Genomic DNA, 15,083 nt, shown 5'->3' on the forward strand with positions numbered 1-15,083 from the left:
CATAGTAGCCTTGGTTATTTATTCAAATAGAAGGGCTGAGTAAAGTTTGTGCCCCATACAAGAAAGGAACGTCTATTTGGAAACAGCTTCAGTGCTCAGCTATTGAAAACTCACGCTGGGTACAATGGCGTGGTGCCCTACCCAAGGTATTTGAAACAGTTTAACTTTCTCTTCCAAGAATAAATAAAATGTTTCATTGTCCCTGTTGTCAAAGTCTGTAAATTCTAACCCAAGTGTCTGCTACACTCTTCCAAGAGAGGAAAGAAGCAATAAGCATCTAAAATAAATGTATGCTTTACTGAGTTGCCTGACTGTGGGCCAGGTCTTCTTTCCCTCATGGCAGCCAGGTAGGAGATCCAGAAATCTTAAAAATGAAACAAGGAAAGACTGTATTTCTGCGTGCCTGAGAGTGGGAACAAGCTTTGGGCAATTTTGACTTTCGGTGCTTGATTTATCAGTTGAAAACTTTCACTAGTGTAAATAGCTGCTGCTTGAAGTAAGATAAATGAGATGCCGGGAAGGTTAGGTGGTGGAGTGCTTGACTGCTTGTCCTTGATATGACTGACTGCTGTCCTAAGTTCTTGATTGACATGCATTCTCTTCAACTTGTGCATGTGCTGTTACATTAATAACGAATTTTTAAGTAATCTGCAAGAAACAATCTGAAGACCAGTTAGAAAGTAAGTTTTGAGTATAGCATTGGCTATAGTACTCTGTTATCATGATGAATTGCAATACTGAGTTTATTGTTAGATGTAGAATTATCTTTCCTTAATGTAGCATGTATTCTACTATAAACATTGCAATTGCTGTTACAGCCTGCAAAAAGTATACTTTACAAAGAATACACTCTACAAATGTAAATACAATTTCGATTTGGTGATTGTTGGATACAATGGTCTTCCTTAAGCCTAAACACAGAAACAAAAGCTTGTATTATAACAGAAAGCCCAAGATGGGAAGTGATAAAATAGGTATTGAGTGGAGGGCTTTGTTAAAATTTAGCTCGTGTACTTGTAAAATTTCCATGTATTCATTAAACTATTATGTCATTCTTATTGTTAGAGCTTGGTTAGTTGACTAAAGTGTTAAGCTTTGTTTGTAGTACACATTATAACCTTAACTCCTTTCAAAATGTAGCATTTTTGATCATCCATAGTTCTTTTAGCTTCTATGTCTTACTCAAATATTTATTATACATTATGTGGATAACTTTGTATGTCAGGGTTCAGCCGCAAGCTACTGGAAAACCGTAGATTACATGGGCTTCCATTCATGTAAAGTGCATTTCTTGGATTGAGGGTGCCTCTCAAGGAAAGTATCTTTTGTGTTTGTAATATGGACTACAAATTTGTAAAAATATCAATACATTAAAGTAATACTGAAAACTTTACAAATAAATCTAAATTATATGTGTAAGATCGTCATGGTATATGTTGAAGTAAAACATGATAACCTTTTATGGTCACAAAAATGTGATATCTCCAGACTTTTGACTGAGTTGTGTATCAGGTATAAAGTGATCTGTTCCGGTGTTGAAGTGGTCTTTGAGTGACATGGCTTTTCTGTTTTGGGGGCAGGTGAAGACAGGCTCTCGCACACGGTTTCAGACTTGCCTGGTGGTTTGAGAAGTCTCCAGCGTTGTGCTGCAGCTCAGATGTAGGGATCCCTCTGAGTCCAGGGTGTAGCATAGTCCCATCTGCTACAAGTCATGGCTGTGGTCCTGGACACTAAGTGGATGTACTCCACTGTTGCAGTGACATCAGAGAAGCAAAAGTACTGAGTGCAGACACACCAGTGTACAGAAGCTCCTTGAAGACACTGAGAACCCATAAAAATGAACTTGGGAGACTCTTTGCTTTGAGGAGGTACCGAGACTAATGAGCGGGGGATGATGAATCCTGACAACAGACTGTTTGGAGACAAGATGTCATAATGTGGATTTTAGCAGGAAGTTCTTATCGCCTTTAAAATAAATTAGATTCCTAGCTTTTTTAATTGCAAGTCTATTTAAAAAGGGTCATTTTTACATTTTGAGTGACTTCAGGTTCTGTCAGTCTATTTCAAAAGCAGCCAGTGGAGAAATTTTAGGAAATAGTACATTATTTTTATAGATGCTGAAATAGGATCTCTTATGTTAAAGAGGATTGGAAAGTCAATATGGGATTTATGTTCAAGACACGGTGGGCATAAACATTCAAGCAGACTTTTGAAAGCTTGAAATGTTCTGTTCAGGTTTTTTGGTGATTGATTTTTAACATGTGCAGCATGTTAGTGATATGGTTTGAGAAGAATGTGCTCCTAAATCTTTATATCTTTTTTTTTCCTAATCCATATATCTTCTTAGCCTTGTGTCCCTGTCCATGTATTTATTGGCACAGCACGTTTTAAGTGAAGCCGGTGGTTTAGATTCAGCTTTTCAGGTATTGCAGGTGGAACTCATTGGCAGTTGGCATCGGCAGGAGCTGCAAGCTCAAGTAGTAATGGCTGATAAGACTTTTCCTTCTATTTTTGTAGCTCCATTTAAAAGTGTGCTTTTTCTAGAGCCTAGTCTCTTCAGCTATATCTAGAAATTCTTTCCTCAACTGCTGGCACTTCTGACATCAGATTAAATATTACACATGCATTGAAAGTGATGTACTGAATGCAGTTTTGCATGATCAGTGCTGTCAAGTGTTGTGTAGACCAGGAGGTCTCATTAGCAGGATGGCAAAGGAGATCTTGGGTCAAGAACAGTTTTTGGATTTTTTGTTTGGTTTGTGTGGGTGTTTGTTGTGTTTTGTTTGTTTGTTTGTTTTTCTGCTGATAAATGTTTCTGTGGTCCAGGGGAAAAAAGTTCTTAATCTTTCTGTCGTAATTTCGAAGAAGCATTTTCCTTTTTTTTTTACTGCCAGTATTTGGATAAGGGGCACTTTTTTATATTTATGTGGGCATATTATAACATTCGAATTTTGAAATACGCTTAATATTCAGAGCAACTTCTGGCATTTGGACTGAGGTATGAGTGCAAAACTGTCTTGCAAAGCACCATCTCCTTCCATGTGCCGAGTGCTCCCATGCAGCACCTGATACGCAGCCCTTGTAGGGTAATGTGGAGAGCTGGCTTCTATGGCAGGACAAAAAAAATACCCTTTTCCACTGTCAATTGCTTGGTAAAATTAACTGCCATCCTCTCCTGCTAATGGTCAACTGTAGCCCAGGCTGTGTTTTCATGTTTCCTTAGAAGTCGGATGTATTTTGAAACTGAATGTATTCTAAAAGATACATTGATGCTTCTTCCTGGCCTGTTATTGCTCTTCTAGTTTGAGTACTTCCTCAATTTTTAATTTTATAACTGCCAGTATGGCAGAGATTGAGCATTAATTGGTGTTTTGTGTATGTAAAGCAGTTACTTACCTCCTATATGTCCATTGCACGAATGCCAATAGCCTTTACCATAATGCGTGGTAAAAATGGACTGTTCAGTAACTGCTCTCAGTGTGGGGAACTGTGTGTTGCTGGAACGAGAGTAAGCCCTGGTAAGGCCTGCTACCTTGCTGGATTGATTCCTTCTCGTGGTAAAAGGTTGGATGTATGGCCCTAAAGTGCAGAAATGTTTAATTTCTGAGTGACTGAAATAGTGTTTGGCTTTCTAGTCTCAAAACGACACAGGGTTTTCTGTGTTTTGGCAGCTAGTCAGGATGGAGTTGAAGATGATGTCTGTCTGCTGTTTGTGCAACAGGCAGTGTCTGTGGTTAAGAATGACTGTTCAAGATACGTTTTTTTTTTTTTAAATTTAGAAATCTGAAAGGCTTGTAATGACACCAAGACATTTATAAACTTAATTTTCAACTCCAGAGCTGCGAAGTTTCGTTTAATAGAGGGTATATTTGTTGTAAATAAGTTCTTGAAAAGTCTTTCAGTAGCCCTTAAAGATAACCATAATGGATCCTTTTGGATCTGGGAGAGCCAGACTGGTCACTTAGTAAGACACTAGATCAGATTTCAGGAGTGTGATTACTGTTGGAGCTATATCATGATCCTTTTCTTGACAGGCCAATTGTGATTTGTTTTTTTTTTTTGTCTTAATTCTCTTCCTGTAGAAGTTCATGGTGCTTGGTTTATTTAATGACTGAGGAAGATTGACTCGTATTAATGCCTGCACATAAGTGGTTTTTAAATTTGGCCTCTGTCATGCATGTGTCTCGCTTTTCCTGTCTGCTTTGATAGATCTCTTCATTTGCCCTTTGTGTTCTTACCAAAGCACTGCTGGTTGATCATTGTCTTGTACAGAAAAGTAACTTACTTGTGCAAAGTTACCTGTTTTAGCTTTGTAGCACTTGATCTCTAAAGGTCTTCTAATTTGGTATATGTGATTGCTTCATTATGGTCTGTGATAAACTGTAAAATACAGTTAGAAATGTGTATTTCTTCACCATCGTTTAGCTCCTCAGAACGAGTGTTGTCTTCACTCACAACAGCTGTAAATACAAGGAAGGGTTTGGTCAGAAGCATATGTGCTTTTAGCTGGGCAGATAGTATCAGGACTCGTGTATAGACCTGAAATTGTCTGCCGGCTCCTGGTGAGGCATTCGTGGTTTGAATAGAAGGAGCTGGACCGGGCGACTGATGCCTGGAAGCGCAGCCTCCGCGCCAGCCCGGCCACAGTCTTGCAATTGTTTGGCCACACTGGAGGGAAGAGCAGAGGGAAAAAAAAAAAAAAGGCATTCCAAGCAGTGCCAAATTTTCTTTGATATGTTAATCTTTTGATAACAGTTTGAAAAGCCCTTGGAGACTTTTTTTTAGATTTTAGACAAAATAGTTCATTTGTCAGGACTTCCCTTGTAGATAGGGTCTCAGTTATTAAGAACTGCCTCACTAACTCATGATAACAAAAGCAAGTGCAGAGGACAGCTGCTGGACTGCTTGTTGGTAAGAGAAACTCTTTTATCTCAGGATTTTTACAAGTATCTGAAAAGAATAAAATAGCAAATGTTTAAGATACAAGTTTGTAAGTTTATTTACTTGCATATTTTAAGCAGAGGAATGATGACAGAGCATGTGTAACAACTTGGTATTTTTTTATGCATGTCTGTACATGGATTTTACTAAAGACTTGAGCTGTCAAAATTATATTTTCATCTGAGAAACTTGTTTTTTAAATTACCCAGTGACTGTGGGAGATACCAAAAGTTTCTTCTTTTCTAGCTGTAGTCTTTCCAAACCTTGGAATTTTTCTCGAGATTGTAAAACTTCCACTTAAACTGGAAAACTGGAAGAATAAGCTGATGGCAACAGTGTATGCATGCTAAAGCAGAATTAGTTTTTAAGGATTATGGACTTGGGACAAATGCTGAGGGGAACAGAGGGAAGTAAATCTCTTTGCTTCCCACCTCCCAAATCAAAGTTGAAGGGTAAAATTTGCACTGAAGTAGTTTGTTAATTATGCCAACTATTAGAAAACCGACTTCAGATAAGCTAGTAGTCCTTGGGAACTGTGGCTTGCAGAACTCTTCAAGCACACTGACTGAGACTTACTGTAGCTCTCTAATAACAATTTCCTTAATAAATATTACACCTTTTATACTGCTGCTACAAATATTTATTGCCTGTAAATATTTTGGTAGAACTGCTTGGTATCCTGGTTAGTTAGTTAGGACAGATCAACACATAGATATTGGTGTAGTAATTCAGAGAAGATGCAATATTTTCTTGACTGTGGAGGATGCCTGTAGTTTTAAGATCTGTACATTGCTGTAATTTCTCCGATGTTCCAATTTGTGATCTACTTCAGCTTCAAAATAATACCAACTTAAATCTGAAACTGCAGGTGCTGTCCTACTTACAGCTACATACTCTTCAGGACAGAGGCAAATAGCAAATGCTGTTTAACTTCATTTTGATATACTTTTTTTTTTTTAAATAAAGTTGCAGATTTACTGTTTAAACTTGGGACTCGAATGTGTGCTCTTAGAAGTACTTACAGTTCAGACACTGTTCAGCTGATTGCTATACCATTTGTTAAATTTATACCTATGTTCTAAAATGTTGCAAGTGATTTCTTTCTCTTGGTGTCAGTGGCAAACAACATTTCTTTTACAGACCTTTTTGCTGTTTCCTGTTCTTCTGACTCTAGAATATGCTTAAATAGTAGCTCAATGAGTAAAAACTAAGTGGGATGACAGTAACTTTCACTGTTTCCATTTATTTTAGCCCCTTTCTTTAAAAAGAATAAACAGTGTTTTTTCATTGCTATTTTCAGTTTGTTAAAGGGGGAAAGGATTTCTCTAGCTATTCACTCCAGGGAACTTGTGCCAGAGAGAGACTGAGTGGCAGCCCTTGCATCAGAGGCACTTTATATTTGAATATTCCTGAGTCCACGTTGCTGCTTCTGAGTGGATTTCAACCTCACTTCAATTCGAGTACTAGTAAAATGTCATGTTCCCTTGTAGTCTGAAAAGTCAAAGTCTTATATTTAAGTATATTTATTAAATATTTAAAGGACTGAAATGTTTATTTTCTCACCATACTATAGAAAGAATTAAAGATCAAATGCAGATTGCTAAAGTCTCTTCTGAATTAATGAAATGCTGCTGCTTCTTTCTGCAGTCTGACCCAGCAGTCTGAAGTCACCTCCAAAGAGGGCAACCCTGTGGAGCCCATGGTGGTGGTGTTCAACTTTCAGCAGGACAGCGAGAAACAAGCCCAAAGCAGTTACACATTTGAACTCTCAGTGATGAGCTGGGGCTGATGATGTGTCAAAAGGGATAAGGTTGAATGGAAAAAAAGTGCAGTTCTTCCTTGCTGAGTAGCAATGATTTTCATGACCCATCAGCTAAGAAAAGATCTCTAATGTTTTCTAAGTTTAGAGATTTGAATTTGAGTTTAATATGGAAAATTACAGGCCGTACGTGAAATAGTGAGAATGTGTTAGTTGAAGGTTGCTCAGTAAATGAGTCTGCATAAAATAGTGCAGATGGAGCTAATGATGTGATTCAAAAATAGCCTCCTAATGCTCCTTGTGTATTCCCTCTGTGATTCTACCCAGCTGTTGAAAGAACTCATTGAATCACAGGAATTATTGCTGGTGCTCTCAGTGCTGAGATTTTCCTTTGTGCTTCTTAAGACCGACAACTTGATTCTCCTTCCTAGCTGTGAAGCAGCCCTAAATTAAAGCAATTGCTCTTCTCTCTCGTGCTGCCGCGGTGTCCCGTAAGGTGCCTGTTCTGACATGTTGGCCATATGGAAGTCTCAGTTGAGATTTATTGGTCTTGAAGCTGTTGGCGTTTATTTTGCCACCTGGTGCTTTCCTGTATCAAGTACAGTTGTTGCTGGAGGTGTTCATCAAGATTGGAGTTTTGCTTGCAGGCACAGTTTTGGATGTTGCAGTACTCTATAGCAGGGAAATGGTTGTTTAAGTGCAGACTAGTTCAAGTGTGATAAATCTAGTAATTCTCTCATGGAACTGCAGACTCTATTAAAAGTATAATTTTGTAAATAAAAATAACTTTCTCTGGCTGCATGATTGAAAATGTAATTTTTATGGTGTACATAAAGTTGTTTGATGTTATTAATGCAAAGATTGTTCTCAGGAGCTTTCTTGGGAATCCTGAGTAGGTTTAGGACCAATTTTAACTGGTTTCATGTGCGTATCTCTCTCTTTTCCAGGATAAAAAGCTGTCTAGTGATGAAAAGTGGCAATTTAAACAAAAAACATGTATTAGGACTTGCCTGACTTGTGTAACAGATAAGGAAGTATCAGTGGTGCACATCTTTTGGCTCGATTGCCCAATTAATCTCCAGTAAGCAAAGGTATTCATAGTTCAGTATTGTATAGGGATAGAAAATTTCCAGCTTAACAAAGCAAGGAGCATGTGAGCTGGTGTTTCTATCAAAGGAGACAGCTGTTAACAAATTAGCTTCCTTCTATACAGAAGAAAATCCAAACTGTATCAAGCACTCAGTTTATGAAGTGGTGAGTTGTGTTTCACCTGTGACTGCGCCCTGTGTTGTGATGCAGTTCTTTGCTTCCAGCGTGTGTTTCTTCCACTAAGACTTCATTTGGCAGTGGGGATGGATTTCTGAGGAGACCTAGATTTGGGCAGTGAAAGAAGCCTTTTCTGTTGGGTTCCTGCTTCATTTATTGGCTTAATTGGAAAGGAGGTGGTAGCTTGCAGAAAGCAGGCAAGGATGTGATGATGTTGATAAGCTGCAGGAGTTGGGAGGAAAGACCTTTTCAAGTTGGCATTGCTACTGAATGTAAGTGCATGGATCCAGGGGCTGGCTTTGGGAGGATCTGACTTGGAGTCTGATTTGATTTGTGAAAATGTTGAGGAGTTAATGACAGCAAAGAACTTGGTAATGGTTGTGCTTTTATCGTAATGCTCCCTAATACCAAGTATTCTAAATAGTGGCATCCTAGTCTTCAGTGGACAGCTGAGATGAAGTTAAGTGGTTGGCTTTCACCTTGTTGAATTTTTTTTTTTAGTAGTGGCCTTCTGTCTGAAAAATGACAATTATAATAACTACTTGTGCTATGACAGTGAATCCGTAATACTTGAGAACTGCTTATATGTTGTGGCAGTAAGTGCTGTTTTCTGAGATTTATGTATGTGCAGTAATTAAAAGGAAAGGCTGTACAGTGCCAGTGCGGAGAATGATAGTCTTGGCAGATGAGCACTGGCTCTTCAGTTGTTTTAACTGTGGTAGGTGGTCCTGTGCAAATATGATGCGGGTGCATTATTATAAATTTTGTACAGTTAACCTGTACAGGGGTGCCCAAGTGTGGGTTAGATGCAGTTTTAATTTCAAAAATTTAGCTTTTTGACTTTATATCTTTTCATTTTCTTTGTTTGATGTTGAAACTTCTGATGAGCCTCACAGTATGTTGTAGCCTTTTGTTTGTAGTTCTTCCCTGTTGGAATAGGGATCTGTGTGCACTATGTTCATCTCACAGCTTCATATTTTTTCATGTCTTTCCCTATTCATGAAACTTTTGATCATAATCTATTCTCAAAGCACCCCTCAAGATTTGCAACTATGAGAGATTCACAAGGAGAAATGAACCCATTGATAGAAATATTAAACTGGGGACTAAACTTTCTTTGCATGTGCTTATTTTTCTGATCAAAGGAGAAATGCACATCCTGGGGTTACAATGCCTTTCCTCTTGAATGATAGCCTGGCTTCTGAAAGCATCTAACTAAAGCTATTGCATATAAATGGTAGAAATGTGTAATCTTGACCAACTCTTAAGCTTTTTTACAGGTTTAATTTACATTTCCATTGTGAAGTTTGTAGAATGTACCAAAAACTGCTTGCTGCATGTAGAGTGTAACCAAGTTAAATGGGTACAACCTCTTCTTCCTCCTTCAAAGCCTGCTGTTTCTGCACTATTCCACTTGTATTGAGTAAAGCTTTAAGATTGAACTAGAGCTCCTTGGGTCATTAGTACTCGCTACCGCTGGAAACTAGTAACAGTGCAAACTTAAGATCTGTATTAATGGGTTGTCAGAGAGTGCATGCACTTAAAGAAAATAACTCACAACAACCTAACACTTAGGTATAAAATCAGTCATGTTGCTTCAATTTTTAATTCTTTTGTTGTTAAAGGTCTTCCATATCTCAAGTCGAGAAGCTTCATATCGTACTAAACATGGAGAAAGAAGAAAAGAAATTTGTCAATAAAGCAGAGGAAGATGAGATGGTAATGAATTCTGTTCATCTGTTTTTACACAGTGAAACAAACACATTTTCATGGTTTTCTTTCTAAATGGGGCATATTACATCAGGAAGTGGACTGTCTCAGTTTAAATCAGCTTAGCAATTTTATAAGGTTATCCTTGCTAATCTTTTTTGATATTAAGAAATCTAGTCTTGGGATAGGGACTGCTCTTCGGTAGCACATAAACTTTGCTTCCTGCTGGAGCAATATCATCTCTTATCGCTTGTCCTGGAAGATGCAGCAGTTGGCTTTAACAGTAGAATAGTTGCAGCTGACCTTTAAATTTCTAGCCCATTCCAGAGATAGCAGAAACTATTCGGAGTATATAGGGATTGTTTGTTTTAAAAAATGTTAAATTCCTGTGAATTGAAGTCCTTGTTCTGTCTTTGTACATGCTGCTAGGAAAAGCAGCTCTTCACTAGACCATCTCTAATACGGAGAGCACCTTACAAGAAAAAATGAAACTGGATGCTTGTGGTCTGATCACTAAAATTTTCCTCCTTTTTGGAGGAAATAATTTTGTTTTTCCCCAGAAGAAACATTGACCTCTCACCACTGTCTTTCACCCACCTGTCTTTATTGGTAAGGAGTGAATACTAGCTCCAGTGTTTTGGGGCTGACAGAGAATGGGTTTTGTCTCTGCTTTTTGTCAGCTGAGAAGGCTGCAAAACAAATGTTGAAAAGCCTTTTCTTAGGAGTTTAAACAATTTCTAATACTGTTTAATGAAAAGTACCAAAAAAATTGCAAACAGTTGATGTCAATATGAACAATGGGTGTGGGACTCAATGGGAAAATTCATTGCCCTTTTGCAGCAGGAAATATAACCTAATGATGTAATGTGAAACTCAGGAATGTAACACAGCATCTAGTAAGTCACCAAATTATTTTCTGTTCCTGACTGTGATCAGAGTAAGTTGGTACTTGCCTTGGACCAAGGCACATTTAATACTTTGTGAATGGTTTTTAATGAGAGAAGAGGATTTTTCCAGTGGGTGAAAGTTACAGGACCTTTGACAGTGTGGCTGGCACTTTCTGACATTTCACAGTAGCATTTCTTGTTAAATGAGAGGCAAAATCAGCCAGCTTCTCTACTAAAAAGTGGCGTTTGATAAATATATTTACAAGCTTGCTTAGAAAGTATGAAATTCAGCTAGCACCTGTAATTGAAAACTGTCTATGCTAGCTGATCAAATGCTAGTGTGGTAAAAGCAGAATTTGACAATGCCACATATGCTTTGGTGACTTGTGCTGTGTCGTGGTTAAAAATCTGGTTGTTCCCTGAGAGTTTAGGCAGTGTGTGTTGCAACTTCAGACCTTAGGGAGTGGTGCAGAGAGAAGACAAGTCCTGGAATGAAAGATTTTTAAACAGTGTGGATGTTCTGCCTTTGTTAGACTTTTACTGATGTTTTTATTTCTGACCGAACAAAACAGTGTTCCTTTTTGTTGTCACTCCATCATGTATTAAGTTTTTAAAATCTTTCCTTCCTCTAGAAAAGAAAAAGGAGAAAGTGGCTTTGAAATTTGATTTGCTTTAAATACTGCACTTTACAAAAAATTAATGTTGACTTCCTGAGCCAGAGTGATTAACAGAATCATTGTTTGTTATTCGTTTCTCCGTTTCCATGCAGGAGATCTATGGCTATGATCTGTGCCGCTGGAAGCTGGTGCTAGTTACTGTAGGAGTGATCTGTTCTGGTGGCTTTCTTCTCCTCCTCCTCTACTGGATGCCTCAGTGGCGTGTGAAAGCAACATGCAAAAGGACTACGCTTAAGGACTGTGGAGTGGTTCTGCTGAGAACAACCGTAAGTATACGGGAGGGTGCACTTCTCCCAGTTTGCAGTTGTTTCGCATCCTTCTTGCTGCTTGCTAAAATACACAAATCGTTGTTTGCAATGTAGACGTGATTTTGTTTCACAGCACTGCAGAACTGTGCTACTCGGTACTGTACGTAGCTTTGCCCGTATGGGAAGACTGACAGCTGTTTACAGAGGACGTTGCAAAAAGAAAGTCTTTGCTTTTTGGATTTTAAGAATTAAATACATGAATGCTGTTGTGATCAGACGTTACAGAATGGATGCTTTGTTCATATAACCTCATAACATGATTTTCAGGTCGTCCCTCCCTTATTCAGCAACGATACATTTGTTGAATTAAGGTGTAACTGTAATCAAAGTGTGCTTTGATTTCAAGTGACTTTCTTCCTCCACAATTGCTGTGTACAGCCCCTGGTTATGATCTCGTGTTAAGTCTTCAGTTATTTGAAGTTGCAGGGTGGGTGCAGCTGAATCCATAGGAATCTCATAGTTCCTTCTACTACAGAACAGCTATATTAAATGGTGAAGGACTGAAGATGTAAAAATTCTAGTCCCGAGACCCATTGCTTAAAAAAAAAAAATCACTACAAAAAATTTGCTATTAGAATTGTGGAAAGAAAAATGTATTCTTAAGGTAGCTGATATTAGCTTGGGTGTATCTTCTGTAGTTATGTATGGGTTATGCTAATCTGTCATCTGTTGTTGACGTGTTTTGCTACAGCTATTGTAGCAAAACATTGTTTCAACCAACTTGTTTTTTCCTCTCTTTTTAAGGATGAATTCAAGATATGGTTTTGTGCAAAGGTTCGCGTTATGCCTTCTTTGGGAGCCAATCCTTTACAGAATCCTAACCCTATTGTACCCAAGGTTTCAAATGGCCATGCTGTTCATTTCTGTGAATCTGCTGCAGAAGAGAATAAAAATGATTTGAAAAAATATTTGCCTGTAAGTAAACTTGCAGTGTTACGCTTGATAATTTTTGAAGTATCTCAAGTATTACCTACAGTAAACACATGCAATACAGTACATGTCAGCTGCTGGTTTTGTCTAAAAGGCTAACTCCTTCTTTAGGTGCAGCACAAATCTTTTCCTCAATAACCTGTTACTGGAAATTGCAGAATGCTTGAAAGATTATTTTGAAAGACAAGTATTCATTTTTTAGTGAAGTTTTTCTAAATTCTCTTTCTATCGCTGCTGAGAATAAAGTCAGTCAGAAGAGAGGTGTTAAGTGGTGCTAGTTTAATATCTATGTCTGTTGCCCTTGCAGATTCGTTATTTCACACATCACAGTGTGAAGTATTTCTGGAATGATTCAGTTCAAAGTTTTGATGTTGTACGGTAAGAATATTTTTTTCTTTTGTGTTGTGCTTCAAGCTGTGTTTTTAAAAAAAAAAAAACAGCATGCCTGAGAACATGGCGAAAACTGGTATCATATTCTGACCAGCTGTTTTAGCTCATTGAGTCTTTGTTTGAACCATAGTGAGAGCAGGGAGGTTGTAACTTGGTGTGACTTTGGAAGGATGGTATTTGTTTAATGTACCTTTATTGAGCGAGATTCATATAGGGTGACAGGCTGCATGCCTCTGCCAGCTTTTTGCCTGTTCTTGGAGTGTTACTTGGGAATCAGAGCACTTGTTTATAGACAATAATTGTCCTTCTATAAACTCTTAAAAACTTTCCTTCTGATGGAGTAACTTAAATTTTTTGCGTTGCTGCTGAGCTAGACCCAAAAGGAGTATCTAGGAAGAGGGGAATTCACCGGGTACCTTGTTGCTCACCTTTGTGTAGGTCTGCTGCTACATTTTAGTCCAGTTGAACAGAATGAGCCCTCTTTTGTGAGTCTTTAGTAAGAAAAACAGGTCTTGCATTGATAGAAAATGTCTTTCAGTGAGCAGTACTGACTGCACTGACTGAATGTGATGCACTGTATTTTCTCTTATCCAGCAGCACTGTTGCATGACATTAGGGTTGAAGAAGAAAGTTGCGTTTTTTCTAATGCTACTGATAAGACCTTCTCGTAGCGCTAAAAATTAAATGAACACAGATTTGTTCGTTTTTGACAACTGCTTCTTAAAATAAGAACTTCAGAAATATAACCCCTTTTCAACTTAAATCAATGTTCTCTGCATTGAACTATCATGTGGAGAAGTCCAACCATTACATATAGAAAAAATTAATGACCAGTGACTGAAAGAAAGAAAAATTGCCAAAATTTCTGTAAGAAGAAACGTACTCTGCAAATGTTTACACTTTCAAGAAAAGTGTGTGCAAATAGGATGCAAAGTTATCAGCAATGACAAAAATTTAAAGAAATCATCATAATGCAAGCAGTTACAAAATGGAATGCTCCTCCTCTGGGAAGGTGGAAATGTCTCAGTTCAAATGTAAATAATTAAAAGCTTTGTGTGCGTTTTTTGTGTTAAGCCTTCCGTGAATTACACTGGTGCAGGTAGTGACGCTTGTCATTTTGCATTACAGGGTCCTGTTTTCATGCCTATAGTGTTGCTAATTTAAACTGTTCAAAGGGAATATTTCCCACAGATGAGATTAAAAAAACCTTGAAACTATACTTTTATGCTAAGAACAGGTATGGGAAAAATCATACGACTCCATGTGTTAAGAAAAAAAATATTGTTCCTTAGCATTAAAGCAGTAACTTGAAACTTGGCATTTTTTGGCTGTTTGACTGTGTCTCTTGATATTCTTGTGATAACTCAGCCAATTTGTAAGCCCTGAAAAAATCTCAGATATGCCTGTGAAGTTATGTAAACATTTGTTCAATCACATTCTTGCTAATATGCCAAACTTTCATTTGTTTGATGTATTAGCAAGGACTGAGCCTGACGACTTGTTTAGTCAGGTACTGTTGCTGAGCTGGACACCATAATTTAGCAGTTGGATAAAAAAGAGGAGAAACAGCTGGATCTGAGACATACCTGATAATGGTAGAGTGCTAAGTCACTTTTGCACAAGGTCAAATAAGAGTGAGAGTTTGCTATGACTTTTCTCTAGTGAATTAGGTATGATAATATAGTGACATACTAGATACCACCTGCAAAATAATAGCTGAACTTACGAATAATGAATATTCTGAAAAGAAGTCTTAAAAATGTTTCCTTTGTCAAGATACTTTTTCTTAATCTGCTCTTTAGTTTATGTAAAAAACCAGAAATCTGTATTACCTAATAACATGGTAGAGAATATTAACCAAACAAGTTAATATTTGTAAAGAGATGGTGTATGAGACTGAGGGCTTTATAGTAAAATCCATAAGGCAAGCCAGGCAGTTGTAGTTGTGATGTAAGTGCAGTACAGCATCGCGAAGATAGATCCACTCTCTGCAGTTACTTATGCAAGTATCCAGAGATAGAACAGTTCGATCACATAATTAAAGACTTTGCATAATACAGAAGGGAGGCAAATTAAGGTTTCTTGGGCAACTAATTCGGTTATGAGAGCTTGAGTTTCATGTCATTGTTCTTTTATTAATAACCTAATATTAAGATCACTGTTTTAAACACAGGAAACACAAGTGTAATTGTTCTTGAACTAAATCAGACTTGGT

At 37.8% G+C, this 15,083-nt stretch overlaps 1 protein-coding gene across 4 annotated transcripts in view; it reads left to right on the forward strand.

The window, feature by feature from the left end:
- Positions 1-15,083, forward strand: part of ATP13A3 (ATPase 13A3) — a 58,709-nt gene that overhangs the window by 13,436 nt on the left and 30,190 nt on the right. For 3 of the 4 annotated variants that reach the window (XM_086618722.1, XM_086618721.1, XM_086618723.1), the window contains 4 exons: positions 9,592-9,685; positions 11,333-11,506; positions 12,293-12,463; positions 12,786-12,856. In XM_086618722.1, the coding sequence (XP_086474848.1) occupies positions 9,592-9,685; positions 11,333-11,506; positions 12,293-12,463; positions 12,786-12,856 (510 nt within the window). Of the gene's footprint in view, positions 1-1,852; positions 1,869-9,591; positions 9,686-11,332; positions 11,507-12,292; positions 12,464-12,785; positions 12,857-15,083 lie in introns of those variants that run through there. The other variant, XM_086618724.1, reaches the window with a different exon arrangement.

The sequence above is a fragment of the Tauraco erythrolophus genome, chromosome 11, assembly GCF_009769465.1.
Source record: "Tauraco erythrolophus isolate bTauEry1 chromosome 11, bTauEry1.pri, whole genome shotgun sequence".
Taxonomy (NCBI): Eukaryota; Metazoa; Chordata; class Aves; order Musophagiformes; family Musophagidae; genus Tauraco; species Tauraco erythrolophus.